Source organism: Symphodus melops (assembly GCF_947650265.1).
Source record: "Symphodus melops genome assembly, chromosome: 4".
NCBI classification, from domain to species: domain Eukaryota; kingdom Metazoa; phylum Chordata; class Actinopteri; order Labriformes; family Labridae; genus Symphodus; species Symphodus melops.
Window position 1 is genome coordinate 24,644,291 of NC_136694.1, and position 15,581 is coordinate 24,659,871.

The 15,581-nt window shown below is 42.8% G+C and overlaps 1 protein-coding gene across 2 annotated transcripts in view; it reads left to right on the forward strand.

The window, feature by feature from the left end:
* asic1b (acid-sensing (proton-gated) ion channel 1b) overlaps positions 1-15,581 on the forward strand; it is a 161,277-nt gene that overhangs the window by 117,009 nt on the left and 28,687 nt on the right. The window contains exon 1 of one of the 2 annotated variants that reach the window (XM_079341159.1): positions 13,985-14,774. The exons of the other annotated variant lie outside the window; for it this stretch is intronic. Coding sequence (XP_079197285.1) covers positions 14,151-14,774 — 624 coding nt within the window. The 5' untranslated portion in view covers positions 13,985-14,150. Of the gene's footprint in view, positions 1-13,984; positions 14,775-15,581 lie in introns of those variants that run through there. 2 annotated transcript variants of the gene reach the window in all.

Below are 15,581 nucleotides of genomic sequence, written 5' to 3' on the forward strand. Positions count from 1 at the left end.
GACTCGTGTCCTGTGTTTGTTCGGCCCATCTATTCACTCGACTTCCTCCCTGTAATGCAGGCTGTCCTGCTTTTAGTGCAATATGTGTATGCTAAATCAACTGACTTCTTTTGATTACATTGTTTGTTATGCAGAAACTAAAGGTCACTGTCCAACAGTGTATGTAAATAAAGCTAGTAATTAGCTGCATTACCATCCTATACAGACACATATTTGTCAAGAGCCTCTGCATGATAATGTGGTATTAATAATGCACTGCTCTTTGGTTTGTGTAGAAGCCTGTATTTATTGTTTTCACTAAGTGCATATTTTAATAATAAACTGCCATGGGGCTACGGAGGACGATTAATTCAAAGCTAACTCTGTGAGAATACAGCAAACAGTAACACGAATGTAAAGAACTACACGGTCCCTCTTTTTGTTTTGTTTTTTTGTTTTGTTTTTTACAAAGAAAATGAAAATGAAAATGAAATAGACAAAGCAGACTTGAAAAAAAAAATTCTTAACCTGTGGTGCCAGAAGGCATGGCGGACTCCGACCTGCCAGCTCCTTTCACATATCACTACCCACTCTCACTCCTTGACTTCTGTCTCTATCTACTCTTCAATCAAATGGAAGCCCCATACATAGACAAGCTCAGTCACTGTTAGGCTGTCTAAATAAGAGCGTCAGCAAACTGCCTTAAAACAAGCTAATAAGCTCAAAATGGTAAACTGGCTTGCCCTGAGCTAATGTTAGCGCTAGCTCTGTTGATTGAGCGGTTGTTTTTTCATCCCAGAGTCTCTGAGTCAATCTCAGCGGGTCTGCTGCTGCCTTTAGGCAATCGAAGAGGAGGAGCTGATTATACTATTCAGTGCTGCAACCTAATAAGCACAGCTGATGCAAATCTTTACACCAATAACATCTGTCAAGGAAGCACACAATGTACGAATTAAAGAAATCACATTCACATTACAACCTCTCTGCTCACAGGTTTGTATCAGGACACCTGTGTTAAAGCCGCAGCAGTTATGAAAAGGAATATCCAAAATAAATCACGCACGCAATTAACACACTCTCATTTGCGCACACACAGACGCACTCATGGAAGACTTCATCCATCATGCTGCTTTCGTTTAATGTCTCTTCAAAGGGATTATTGTGCTGCAGCATAATAAAACATGAAATCAGAATGAGAGATCCATTTAGGCGCAAACCACCGTGCAGCTGGCTCGAGATTGATAGGTTCATGCTTTCTGGCAGTTTAAACCTCCTCTGTGTGTGTGTGTGTGTGTGTGTGTGTGTGTGTGTGTGTGTGTGTGTGTGCCTGTTTGCATGGATGTCAGTTTTCCTCGGGAGTTGTCAGCCAGTTGGACTTCCATCGACCCTCCTTCGTTAGTCCTGCCTTCCCAGCATGTCTGACAGCACCCTGACATAAGGCCTAACACACACATACGCTCGCACACTATCACATCTTGCCAGCACTTTAACAACCTGCCAGCTTTATTTGGTGCAACAAAAAAAAAAGTTTCTGGACAAGCAGAACAAACAGAATTTGGGTGTGTATTAAATCTATAGCTTGAATAAACACACTGCAAGAAATAGCATACTTTATTCAAAGACGTTCCTTCTGTAGTATCAGTTTAATAGCAGCTGATGAGCCTCTGATTGTAAGATGTTCCCTCGCTTGGACTGGTATTTATAGAACGTGGCAGGATATCTGCAGAGGATCTCCTTGGCTGAGGAGCTCTGGATCGTATTTATGCTGAATAAGAAATCAAAGCTAAGTCGATGTAATATTTTGAAAGAGGAAGAATTTGATGATACAACTTGTCTCTTGAGTAGGACGAGGTGGTGCTCGAGGCGTTTAGTTATATTTCAAACAAATGATGGATGGGACATGTTAATGTAGAACTGCAGACGGAGAGACGAAGGATCTTCTGCTGGTTTGGCTGTGAACACTTGATACAGTACAGTTTGTGTGTTTTATATTGCTTCTTCTGACACACATCTAGGTGTGTGTTAGTTGATGTCATTAACCTGAGCTGTGAGAGCCACTGTCCCTGATTTATAGTTTTTATCATCATTACTTTTCTTAAAGCTTCTGTGAGTTGGTTATGAAACAGACTGAAGTCATTACTGAGGTCTCTTCATGAGCTACAAAAGCAAACCGGACCATCAGCGACATGTATCTTTTTTTTTATAAAGTTATTCCTAATGCTTTTAATGACTACCCCCGGGCTTAGATAAAGGGAATCAGTACAGCTCAGTGCAGATATAGACTTTGTTTACATTTACCACATTCGCAGCGAGAGGTAGCCGACAATTTACTGTAAAAAGTCAGCGGGAGATGTTGACTTATATGAAGAGGACGAGAAAAAAGATGAACTGTTCTGTCCTCAGGGGAACTCAAACTTGACTCAAACCAGAAATCCCTCATAGCAGCAAAAGCTCTGTAAACATCCTGAGGGAGAAGTATGGAGGGCCTAAAGGTCAACTGTGTAAATGTGTCATGATTTTTTTTTTAAATTATTATATTGTGGGGAGAAAAAAAACATTTTCATCAAAATAAAAATATTTAATGGAACATCAAACATTTCTCTTGCTACAAAAAATATTTCACCTTAAAAAGATAACTTCCTGCAAAAACATGTATTTCTAACCCTTTATTGGTTATCAGTAAAGGTCTCCAATGTGTCAAGCTCTCAGTGACAACACATGACAACACTTGTGTGACTTCAGAGAGCAGCGTTAAGTCACTGCAGCTAAGAACTCCTCCTAAAAAAAACCCTCGACTTTGTCTGCAAGTTTAAGGCACTGACTTCAAATCGGATCAATGATCAATGATTATATGTTTGTTTTGTTTGTTTGTTTTATTTGAGCTGTAAATCTTTTTTCACCGAGCGTCAAATGGGAATCAGGTGCATCTACAATTTCACACATTCCTTAACTCCACGTTCAATGACCCTCTGTGTGGGATTGTGACAACACCAGCACAAGAATCTCACCCCCACGCCTCTAATAAAGCAAACAGATGGAGTTAGTTATTTGAGAGGGAGTCATTGGTAAATGTCAGACAGAGAGGGAGTGTTTCTTTCACAAAAGGCAATTCACCCTTTTCTCCCTGAGCGGCAAATAGTAGGAATCAGGCCTGTGGGGACTGTTTGCTAGAACAAGCGGCCATACTCTGAAAGTCATTCCTCAGTACCATTTCCCTTTTTCCCAGCTTCTCTCCAGCCCTGCTTTCATGATGCTGTCAAGATGAATAAGCAGTATCATCCTATGTTTCCCCATGCAGGCAGCCAGGGAGCCTCTTATTACCCACAGTGCTGTAAATATAAATCTGCTGCATTCATGCATCCAGTCACAGAACTTAAACTCCTCAGTCCTTCATGTGGGGAGGTTTCATACCTGCTGCTGTTGCCAAATTCACTCCTTTCATAACATGAATAAGAGGCTTGAGATCTCCCTGCCTAAAGTGCATGTAAACATGTCCAATCAGTGACTACATGTCCTCATGTTTGAAAATGTAACATTTTGATGACATTTTTAAATGTTTTTAATTGCAACTACTTCATTATTTTTTTAACAGAAGTTCTGGTTTTATTTAGAAACACACACATGCACAAACAGGACCTGTGGACACCCTTTAATGAAGAGAGTGGGGGCTGCTCCACACTGACACACAGGGAGAGCATCAGAGCTATTGGTGGTTCGGTGCCTTGCTCAAGGGCACCTCTGCAGTACTCAGGAGTGACCTGGCATCTCTCCCGCTACCAGACTAACTTCTATGTATTGGTTCGCATGAGCGGGACTTGAACCGACGACCCTCCAACAGACTGAGCTTCTGCTGCCTGTATTTGTCTCATCTGTTCTGCAGCTGCAGGCAGATTGATGACTGTTTCCAGTTCAGCTCAAGGTTTCTGCCTGGTAAAAGAAAGTTTGGGATTTCCACTATTGCTCATTGATGGATTAGTGGTGGATGTCTGTAATTTATATTACAAGTAGTCTACAGTGTAGACCTGCTACTGATGTTGTTGAGATTTGGCTCCATACAAGCAAAAGTTGATTTTGTTTTTGTGCGCAATTCAGTAACTGTATTTGTTTATTTAGAAAGTTGTTCAACGCAGCGGTTTCCCCAGACAGTGCTTCACACGCTGGTTTTAAAAATCTCAAAGGCTTCTCACTGTGGCTGAGAGCGTTTTCTCGCTTTGTAGTGTACAATTACTGAAAAATGGGTCAACATGGGCCTTTTAAGATTCGGCCAGCTGGGGCCTTTCTATGTGCAGTTTAAATGATTCCTTTGCGCCTGCTGGGTTTTCGCTGCCTTCCTCCCACAGTCTGGAGACAGGCTGGTTAGGCTAATTGGTGACTCTTAATTGCCTTAAATGTGAGTGCTATATTGAATGGTTGTCAGTCTTAGTAATTGACTGATGACCTTTTCTTTGCACTCTAGCCCAACGTCAGCTGGGATTGGCTCTGGCTCCGGCCTCCTCTAAGGAGAAGTGGTAAAGACAATGTATGGATAAAATGGAGTTTTGGTTAGAAGAGGTGAGCTTCAGGTAACACGGACATGACGTGCAGCTAATCGATGTGACCGATCCTCTCCACAATCATTTGAAACAAAGGGTTCAGGTTGGCCCGACACAGAAGTCACAGAGTGTTTAGTTGAAGGTTGGGCAGATGCAAGCTGAACGACATGAACATGTAGCTTCAAGAGATAACCGTGCTCAGGGCCGAACGGGGCTGGAGCAATGTGAGTGCAGTCGAGCAGGAGACAGGAGGGGGGAAAATCTATTCCACAGTATTCAGGCAGTGTAACTATAATAGTAAAAAAAAACAAGGACATTTATTCACAGCTCTTTTACTTTGTGTCTCTACATTTTTTATGCTCTGGGTGCAGTTGGCAACATCTCAAAATCTTCAGCTTGGATTCAATGTCACGAGTTAAAGCTTCCTCTGTGTTCACGATCTCCTGATTTGCTTGAACAGTTTTTCATCTGTCATTTTGTTTTTTCAGCCGAGAACCACTTACATGATGCAGTTTTAAATGTCCCCTCATAGCCCATAAGATTTAGAAGCTTTTGGAAAAGTGGCCTTTTGTGACGTGTGTCCCTTACAGCAGATCGTGTACACAATTATCCTCAGAATTGTCTCGGTGAAACTCCACCTGGTCCTCTGTCGCCCCCGGCAGCCATAGAAACCGACTGCTGCTGTTACCTGTGCCTTCACCCCATTTCCATTCTCCTCTCCTCCTTCCTTCGCCACTTCCACCCCCTTCGACACTTCTTTGTGGATGCTTCCTTGTTGATGCATTAACAAAAAAACATTCCCAGCAGGAGTCAAAAAAAAAAAAAAAGACAGCAGCAACCAGGATGAGCAGAGAGAACGGGAAGATCAGAAAAAGACAGGAGAAAAGTAGGGTGAGGGGGAAAAAAGTGTGAACGAGGAGAGTACGTCTAAAAATTCTAAAAACAAACAAACAAACAGAGAATAGGCAGGACGGGGAGAAGAGCATTGTGTTCATGCGCCAGCAAAACAACACGGGCTTTGTTACTGTTACATTTGAGGGTAAACACAGGCAAAGGTTGCACAGGAAGTGAAATGGTGAAAAGGGAGGCTGTCATATGTGGTGGGGCGGGGGTGTTCACCTTGGGTCATGTCGTTTGACTCTACACATGTCACGGTCCAGGCTGGCACGCTCCACCCCTGTTGTGACCCAGCGTGACAGTTTGATTAACTGCCGAGTGCTTTGACTTCACAGAGCCCTCGCAAACAAACTGCTGCCATCAGCACAGCGGAGAGATACACAGAAAAATGTGGACACCAAAGCTGTATTTACTTGTCATTGTCCACACAGCCAAAGAGTTCTTCACTGCGCTTATTTTGGATTCAAAGAATGTGAGTGGTAAATATTTAATGGGTCTGAGATCTTGGTGCTTCAGATTTTTAGCTGGTGATGTTCTTCAAGGCAATCGTTTATATTATCTAATTTTAGCATGGGTATGTCCTCGGGTAGCTTCGAGACATAACAACACAATTTGGGCGCTTTCATTGAGAGACTGTGTCTTTAGTTTTTGGACCAAACACAGTGCTGTGTTTAGGAGTGTAGGAGCTGTAAGTATACAGCTACAGACTGCATCAGACGGCATCTAATGTGAAGTTTCTGATTGCTGCCACTGGCTGATACTGGCATGATACATACAAACACGATGAGGAAAAATTTATTTCTAAAGGCTGAATTGTCTTCCTGCGGGGAACTCGGATCTCTATGGAGCCATTCTGCGCCTCTTTAGAACTGCCGTCTTTCATTGAGACTCTATACAGGGATTAGCAGCAAGTGTATTTATTTTACACCATGATGATCAATTTTTACTCGATCCGTGGACGTGTTTGTTTGTTTTGTTTTGTTTTGTTTGGGGGGGGGGTATAAATAGATCTCAGATCAGCTGTGGTCTGTTTTACCTCATCTCAAACCCTCTCTTTCAATTATCTTAAGTAGTATGTGCATCCAGCCTTATCTAAATCCAACATACATACTCACAGATGTGCATTCCCCAGTGTACCCAAAGTGTATAAATACCCTTAATCTATAATTTATTCACACTGCAGAAAAATGACAACCACAAAGTAGGCCCTTTACATATTTGGGTTCTGCATGCCTGGCAGAAAGTACCTTTATAACCATACAGTCGTTCTGCAGTATGTGGATATTCAATTACTGCAGTATTTGACATACAAACTGGGCCCAAATCATCTTCACAGTTAAAAGTATGCTGGAATGTAAAGCTGATGAATTTCAAAAAAGGAACAAATGTCCAAAACAGTAGATGTGATAACACTCACGATAATAGAATAGAGAATAGAAAAGACTCCAGCCTCTTTCAAATGCATTAGTCTATACACGGGTACTTTAAAGGCCTTGACTATCAGGAAGACAGTTCTGTAATGTGTTCAAGTTTCAACACTGGAGTTGACTATGCAGCATGTATTCCTGCCCTATGACACGGCTTGCTAAGACTGATAAGACATCCAGTAGCTGCTTTTTAATTTATGTGCTTGTCTCTGCCTTTTCATTCGTCTCTAGTTGGCTTTAAAGCAAGTGCTACTTCACTGACTTCACTGATTGAAGTTTTTCTCATTTAGAGGAACTGTCAAAGACGAAATCCACCCAAAACACAGCCATACTGATTAATCTTATTCAAATGAGCTCCCAGCGATCAAGCAACTAATACTCTGTGGATTTCAATGGCCTGAGATTTAAATTCATAACATCGCTTTGTAATGGATACCGACATTTGTGGACTGGTAATGTTTCTGTAATTGCATCCCTTTTGTTTCATTGTAGAAATCCTGACAGGTCTACAATAAAGAGTGTGTCCATAAATATATCTCTACACACTTTGGGTGCGTTATTCAGTCCCTGTCAGATTAATGTTTGAAAGCTTTCAGATTTGTCTCAATGACATCGTGGAAATGACTTTGGAAGAGACAGATTCACACTTTAAAATGAAGATTGGGCTGGCTATGATTACAGTAAGTCATTTGTCCTTTTCCCCGCAGGCAACCGTTTGCAGATGCATGAAATCTGCCTGCTTGGAAGAAATAAGTTGTAAGGCATTTTTTAGACTCCAAAGTTTTTTTGGTTGACTATCAATCAGGGTTGGGAACATACCACATCACAGAGACTGCTTTCACAGCAATAATCAGTAACCTCAGCCTCATAAGAAAAAATAGGCTCAATTTCTGTCCGCTTTTGCCTCAACAGATTTCATACCGATGACTGTGATATTAATCATCTCAAACAGTTTTGTCTTACTGATTGAGCTACAGTAACCCAAAAGCCCACAACCTCTGTGTGTGTTGCGTTCAGTCTGTGCTGGGGTTTACACCGATCACTGGAACTGTGCCTAAAGCAGCCCAGCACAGCACAGTCCAGTCTAGTCTAGTCTAGTCTAGTCTAGTCTAGTCTAGTCTAGTCCAGTCCAGTCCAGTCCAGTCCAGTCCAGTCCGGAGCAGCTGAGTTTGCCAGTGCACAAGATTATGCAGGAATTGAAAGTACACAGACTACTTTGCCAGTTCTGAGGTTGATTTGCCGTCCATCTGGATCAGTTTATAATATATTGTTAATAATGGGTTATACGATCAGCAGTCTGTACATTGTGTTTTATTTTTAAAAAAATGACCAAATGCTCTAGGCTCTTCCTTATCCAACGTTCTCTCCGGGTAGATCTGCTCTGTCCAGCTTGACGTGTGCCGGAAGCAGGCTCTGTTTAAAATAGACTCTGCACACGTTTCCAGCATTGCAGCTGGGAGTGGATCTTCTGGGATGCCCCTGAGACTGACAGCGGAGCGTGCAGTGGAAACACGAGCATGGACTAAAGAGGCTGGAGTCAGTGGTGTGGATGGAAAACAACGACAACTGTTGCAGTGGTCTGCGGGTTCAGATTGCACAAGCAAATGACCTTGGTCCATTTTCATTCTTATTATTTATGCTGCAAGTTGGTTTTTTGGTGACATCTTATACAGATGACACACAACTTTACTTAAGTGTTTGAGTAAGTGCTGCTCTAGCTTTAAACTCCATCACTACCTCTCTTTTGGCAGTAAACATACAGTACATTTGAACAGTAACTTCTCCAATGTAAACAAGAATGCAACATGACGCCTACTTGTCAGCCCATGTTGAGAAAGAGAAACGCTGCATCCTGATCCTTGATCTGTAAGCTTCAAGATGCAGCACTTTATATTCTGGCCAGCTGCAAGTACTTATAAAGGAATAAGCATTTGTATTGTTTCTTTTTTTTTTTTTTTTGCTTGTTTACGTCATGAATAAAGGTGAAAACTAAAAGTCCAAACAGAGGTTGCCAAAAATGACATTACTGTACATGTCAAATGATGGAGTTGGTGCTGGACAGATTTTACAGCTGCATCCCAAAGATAAAAAGGAAAAACACCAATAGTTTCAGGCATTTTATTATATATGACCAATTTGGATGAAGAGAAAGTTTGAGATCTCCCTTTAAATATTTGCCTTGAATAACACATAAGTTATATGCTGCAGGCTTATTGGAGTTTCCCAGCTATAGCCAAAAGACATTTGTGCATGGAGCCTTTTTTATTCGCACCCAAAAAAAACTATGCAACACTCTGCCTATAAATATGAGGGAGCCAGCTCAAACTTATCTCTTACCCTTCATCCTTTAAGTAACTATGACTTATGTGATGAAGGGGACTCTTTCTGCAGTTTACTTCTAACTGCTGCTCTTCTTCGTAATCCTTGAAAATGTTGTTTTCTTCTTGATTTCTGTGTATTCTATTTTTATCCCTGTTTTTCATTCATTCTCAAAAAGCCACGTTACTTGCAGCATCTTTTTTGTCTGCTTTCATTTTAAGCCCCCAGTTCACGTGATTAACTTCCTGATAATTGGGAATTTAGAGCCACATGTCTTTTTAGGAAAGATGTCTTACAAAGACGGTTTGTTATTTGAAGTTCTGCTCGGGGAGTATACACAACGTTCTGAAATCAATAGGCTGCATTGTTCTGGGTATTACTAATCAAGGAAGCAGCCTTTTATTGTGGGATTTGTAAAAGAAAAGGAAAAAAAAAAAAGACATTGATTGATGCTATAGAGGTGTGTTCAAAACAGTGTCTCAGCCTTTATCCATCAGTAAAGACAAGATTTATTCAGCACTCAATCAACACAGGATTTATTTGCGCCTACGACACCAAGGTATTAAATAGACCAAAGACATGATTCCACTGTCCCCTAACAAATAACCCTGTTTGCATTCAGAACAGGTTCATTAGTGAAACTCTTTAACTGCAGTTTCACAGTGACTTGCATTTGTTATTCTGTTGTTGGTACACTTGTTATGTGTGCTTGTGTTCCTCTGTCAAGCCAGTACATCATTATCCCTTCACCCAGACGGATTAGCTTTGTTGTACAGAGGCTCTCCTCCAATATGTCTCTCAGTGTTGATGAGCGGACTGGGGAAATGGGGTAGAACAAATGCTGCTAAATGCCACAAGTGTCAGGATGCGTCTCTGGTGAATTCTGATACACATCCCACCATTTTCATTGATAAAAGGTTAAAAAAAAAAAACTTGACATGCAACCAAATGTCTGTGCATATGTGCCTACTGTACTGTTTGCACTGTAACATAAAAAGAGGTTATTTTCTCCTTCCTTGTGTGCGTGTTCTCTCTATTATTCTAGTTCACATATGAAGCACACAGCTCTGCAACCGGGCACGTTCTCACATTCTTCACTCTCACGGCACATCTCTTGTGTGATTGTGGTATCTCAGTGGGAAGCCATCATGCAACCATTACCCATGACATCCTCCCTTATGAAATTATGAGTAATAACCCGAGAAGAACACCTTATTGTCCACAGAAGGGACATCATGGCGTGGGTTACAGTCCATTGCAGAGAGGAGAGTGAGAAGTATGAGTAAGACGGCTGTACCCTCTGTGAAGCCAGAAACATGGATGGAGATTAAACTGCTGGTGGTTGCGTGATCTCATCTGTTCCTGGTAATGCTTGACTCTCAAATCATGTACTCTCTATGCCGTGTCATGTAGCCTGTGGGTGGGTGAGGCATCGGCTGGACTGAAAAGCAGCCCAGAATCACCAAGAATAACATCAATGTAGGAAGCAATGACCTCTATGCAGTCAAGCAGAAAAGTGGGAGTGTGGAGATCATGATTGTGGATGAGCATCATGCAGGATCAAATTTAGATCAACTTTATTATTCTGCACAGGGGATTTGTTTGGTGCAATGCTCGAGACATAATAAAACACCATAAAATCCCCAGCACTTACAACAGAAAAGCACATTTCACAGCACACTACAGTGGATCAGAACAGGCACGAAAGAACAATGTAAAAACAGGCGATCCATTTTGGTGGAGAAGCCTGCATGTTTTGGAGGATTTGACTCAACGAAAACAAAAGTTCTAAAAGTTCTTTTTAGTTTAGTTATATTCCTTTTTTTCCCCAGTGTCACGTCCTGGTAAATGATTGCAGCAGTTGGTAGCCTGTTATCAACGGACCAGTTTTAGAATAAGTCAAAATATTCAATTAAAGGCTCCAACTTCAGAAAAAAACATGATTAGCTTACGAAGATAAACATAACTTTGGATTCTACTTTTATTGCCCCAATCTTGGCAATGAATCATGGTGCAAGGCGAGGTAGCTATTATGTCTTTGACTACTTTATATGAGTTTGCTATAGCCAACACATATAATGTACACAAAATGTAAGTTATTGTCCGATTAGTATTCATCTGAACTGGATCTGGACATGTGGAAATCCATTTTAATGTTGAATGAACACGACATATCTTGGAGAGAAATAAGATGAACTTGCTGTTAAAAGAACATTAAATTAAGGTTTTTAAACACTGGCACCTTCTTTTAAGGTAGCAGAGCTGGATCCACCTTAAGGCTGTTTTGATTCAATAGGGGGGAAAAAAACAGTTGATAAACAGAACAGACAGCTAAAGTGATTAAATAAAATAATCTGCATGCCTTTGCATAAAAAAAGGATGTCGGGAGCTTAAAGTTCAAGCCGCTCTGTGATTTAGTAAATATATTCCCACTGGGCCACTCAGTGAACTGCTTTAACAGCTCCAAAAACCATGCATGCTAGCACTGTTCATATAAAGAAAGAGACAATCATACAACTTCTGCATTTTGTCTCTCTGTGGTTCTTTTCGTCTTTAACCTCTGACCTTCTGTTTGCTGCTTGAATCAGGTTGTTTTAAAGATGAGGAGGGAAAATAAAGCTGTTCTGAGTATTAGCGAGCTCATTAAGGCTGACAGGACAATAAGTCCACACATCGACTCGTTTCACAACTCATTGGTCTTTAGTGGAAGAGTTTGTACTCCTACAGAGCAGGTTGAATAAAAGGTCAGCACTGTCAAGATGGCGTCCATTGCTCAGTGACAGAAATAGTCCAAAAAAAGGCTAAATTACATATCCTAAAGGTGAATTCAGCCACTTCAAAGGTTCGATTGAATTTATGTGAAATCATAAAACCTGAAACCAATTATGCTTTGTTTGACTGGTGAACATTGTAGATGTGATCCTGGTGTCTCTGTATGGCAGCTTCAGTGTTGGGACGTCACTTTGGGTTGGGGTTTCAGCTTGTGACTGAAACCCCAAACTGCAGTGACTAATTTCATCACCTACTGTACCCTACCACAGAAGTTTGAGGCGTTGAAACTTTCTGGAGCAGAAGGAGATATTTCTTAAACTAATACAAGCTGCGGCTGTAAAAATGAATCAGGTTCGAGATAGTGTGAGGAGCTTGAATATTCGGGGGGGGGGGAGCTGCAGGGTAGAAAAGAACCACTTCAGCTGATCTGGGCATCTGATGCCTCCTGAATCCATCAGGGAGAAGACGCCTGGCCTCGGAGCGCCTCAGAATCCCCCCAAAAAAAGTGCTGCTTCGAGGAAAATCTGGGGTGACTTACTTCGTCTGTTTTCACCGTAACCAGACCATAAGCGGAAGAAAATAAATGGATGTATAGATGTTCATCATCACAGTGTACTAACTTGTTAGGTTTCCATTTTACCTCTACCTTTTGAAGATCTTGTGAAACTGCTCAGTTGTTTTACAACCAGTCTGCTTTCTTGTCCTGTAATGTTTTTTTTTTTTTAGCAATTAACAAGTTTTTTCCCCGGGAGGCAATTACCGGTACCCAAGCTGCATGAAACACCGAGAGAGAGAAAAGGCAATTCAAGAAAAAGGGGATTTACAGAGTACGCTCCATTCATGCTGTTCTTCTGCTCTCATTCACGTCATTTCCTTCTCGCTTTTTTCACCTCACATAAACTTCACACACACACACACTGCGCCCATAAGTAGGATGGAGTATGAATCAGGTCTTGAACACTGCCCAGTTTTTACTGTGGACAGGAACACTTTGTGACAATGACCAGCCAAGCATGAAGCACCACTTAACCAACTCCCCTCAAGAGAGAGAGAGAGAGAGAGAGATGGCATCTGCAAGCTGCTCTGCAATGGTGCGTTCAGGCCTCTGTCGCCTGCTTCAAACAGGCTTCCCCTCACCTCAGCCTAAAATGAGGCACCACAGGGTCAAGACTTCCATTAAATCGGTTTCAGGCTCGTGAGGAATTTGGTTGGATGCTTCTTAGACGTGCGTCATGATTTGCATTCATTTAACCGCAGCAGCATCTTGACCTTTTTTGTTTTCCCCCTGAACATATTTCACAGCGTGACATCAGAGAAGTGACAGATGGGAATGTCAACCAGCAGTTTGTTTGCACCTATGCGTCACCAAAATGGGCGCTTAAGCCCTGTGAACATTTTGTTTGTACCTACAGTGTTTAAAATTCAACCGGTGGAACAGTTATGAGGATGGCTGCCGTCCCTATAGCGTTACCTTCTGTGGTGCAGAGTTGAATTTGGAAGAAGAATACAAACTGTGGGCCTGGAGGAATTTATGTGTGTGTAGGTATGTGTGTGTGTGTGTGTGTGAGAGAGAGAGAGAGAGAGAGAGAGAGCCTATATGTGCAAGTGTTTGTGTGATTGGCTTGAAAAGAAGAACAAATGTTCTGTAGCTTCGAGTGATTTGACTCAGCCAACAGCACTGAGAGAGAGAGTGGACTGAGGTTGTGTGTGTGTGTGTTGAGGGGGGGGGGGGGGGGGGGGGGGGGGGGGGGGTCAGACGTAAAACAAACAGAAAGCTCCTGAAATTACAACATGATCGAGGTTGTCTTTAAACCCGCCGTCTCTGCAGCATTTTCTTCTGAGCTATGTGTAGTTTTTGATGGAATAATAACCTGAACGGCTGTCGCTGCAGGGACAAACATTTAACTATTCTAAATCACTTCGCTAACCTCCCTGGACAAGCTAAAGGAGCGCTGCGCGACTGGAAAAAAAAGACTCCCAATCACAGTCACAAGCTGCTTCTGAGCGCGTGAGAGGACCGAGCAAAGCTGCGTGCGCTTTTCACTCCCTCTCCTCCGCTCCCTCTCTCTCTCTCTCTCTCTCTCTCTCTCTCTCTCTCTCTCTCTTTGCTCTCCAAAGTCTGTGATACATAGCAGCCATCTGAGAGTGCAGAGGCGAGTTCAGGCTCATTCACTGAGATGTGACCCATGTTGAGAGCGCGCAGCAGCAGCAGCCTTCCTCCAAAATGTGCCAGTGCGACTCAGCCGGGTCGAAACCTGGCTCGAGACCGCCGGGCTCTCTCACTGAGGCCGGGAAGCTCTTCCTGAAGCACACCACCCTGCATGGCTTAAGACACATCTTCCTCAACGGCTCCTACCCGCGGAGGGTAGCGTGGCTGCTGGCTTTCCTGGCGGCTCTTGCGTTGCTCTTCACCTGGTCCTCGAACAGAGTGCGGTACCTCCTCTCCTCTCCCGTCTACTCCAAGGCGCACATGGTTTACGCCAAGAGGCTCGTTTTCCCCGCCGTCACCATCTGCAACCAGAACCTGCTGCTGCCCCGACGCATGAAGAAGACGGACATATTCAGCGCGGGGAGGTGGCTGGGACTTTTTGGGAGAAACTGGCAGGTGTCACCCGCAGCGAGAGAGGCGCTCACACCTCTGAGGGAGGACGGAGGAGAGAGCACAGGTGGAGAGACGCCTTGGCCACCACTCTCACGGATTCTGGACTTTAACCACTTTCTTCCTCCTCCGCGGGAGTCCCAACCGTCCATGCTGCAGCTGCTGGACCGGCTTGGACACCAGCTGGAGGAGATGCTGCTGTACTGCCGCTACCAGGGAGAGCTGTGCGGGCCGCGCAATTTCAGCACCGTGAGTGTGTCGCCAAAGTTCTGTTCTTTGTTTTTTTTTTACTCCCCCTCCCCAACAGGTTGATGCAGCTTTTGAAGGTGGATGCAGCTTTTTCAATCTTTAGGGGTGTGTCGGAAGGTGACGTGTGCGTAATTGCCTGTCAGAATCCTGCGTGTTGCTGGCCATGCAATTAATTTCCTTTGAAGATATCTTCAGTCTTTGCTCACTGCGCATTCCTCTGCACTGTTGCTTGGAGATGTGCCTCAGTAGTTCAATTATCCATATATACATATATACATCATAAAACTGGCAATGATGCTGCTGTAATATTTCCATATGGTCTTCTGTTGTGATTTATATGCATAAGTCAATACCAGCTCACCTTATATTTCCTTAACATTGTGGTTTTATTCTCCTGAATTCACCTTTAAAATACAGGAGGCATCAGCAATTTTCTCAGCATCTGTTCCTTCACTCTCTCCTGTCTCTCATGTCTTCTGTCAGTTACTTAATTGGTCCCTCTAATTGCATCTGAACCCACCGATAAAGTGAAAATTCCCATTTCAATTTCAATTCCGCACGTAACAACATCAGAAGTTAAATAACTGTATCAGGGAATATTGCAAACAGCCAGCGGTCTACTTCACTCAGCAGATGGTCTGAAAGGTTCCCTCTCCTGTCATCCATCACTGCAGGATCAATGCGCGCGTACGCTCCCATGCTCACAGGAGACCAATCTGCCTCCTAATGAAGACTTTTGATTCATTTAGCAAAGCTTTACAACAACTCTGTGATGGAGAACAGTTAGCTTCGGCCTCACTGATAGAC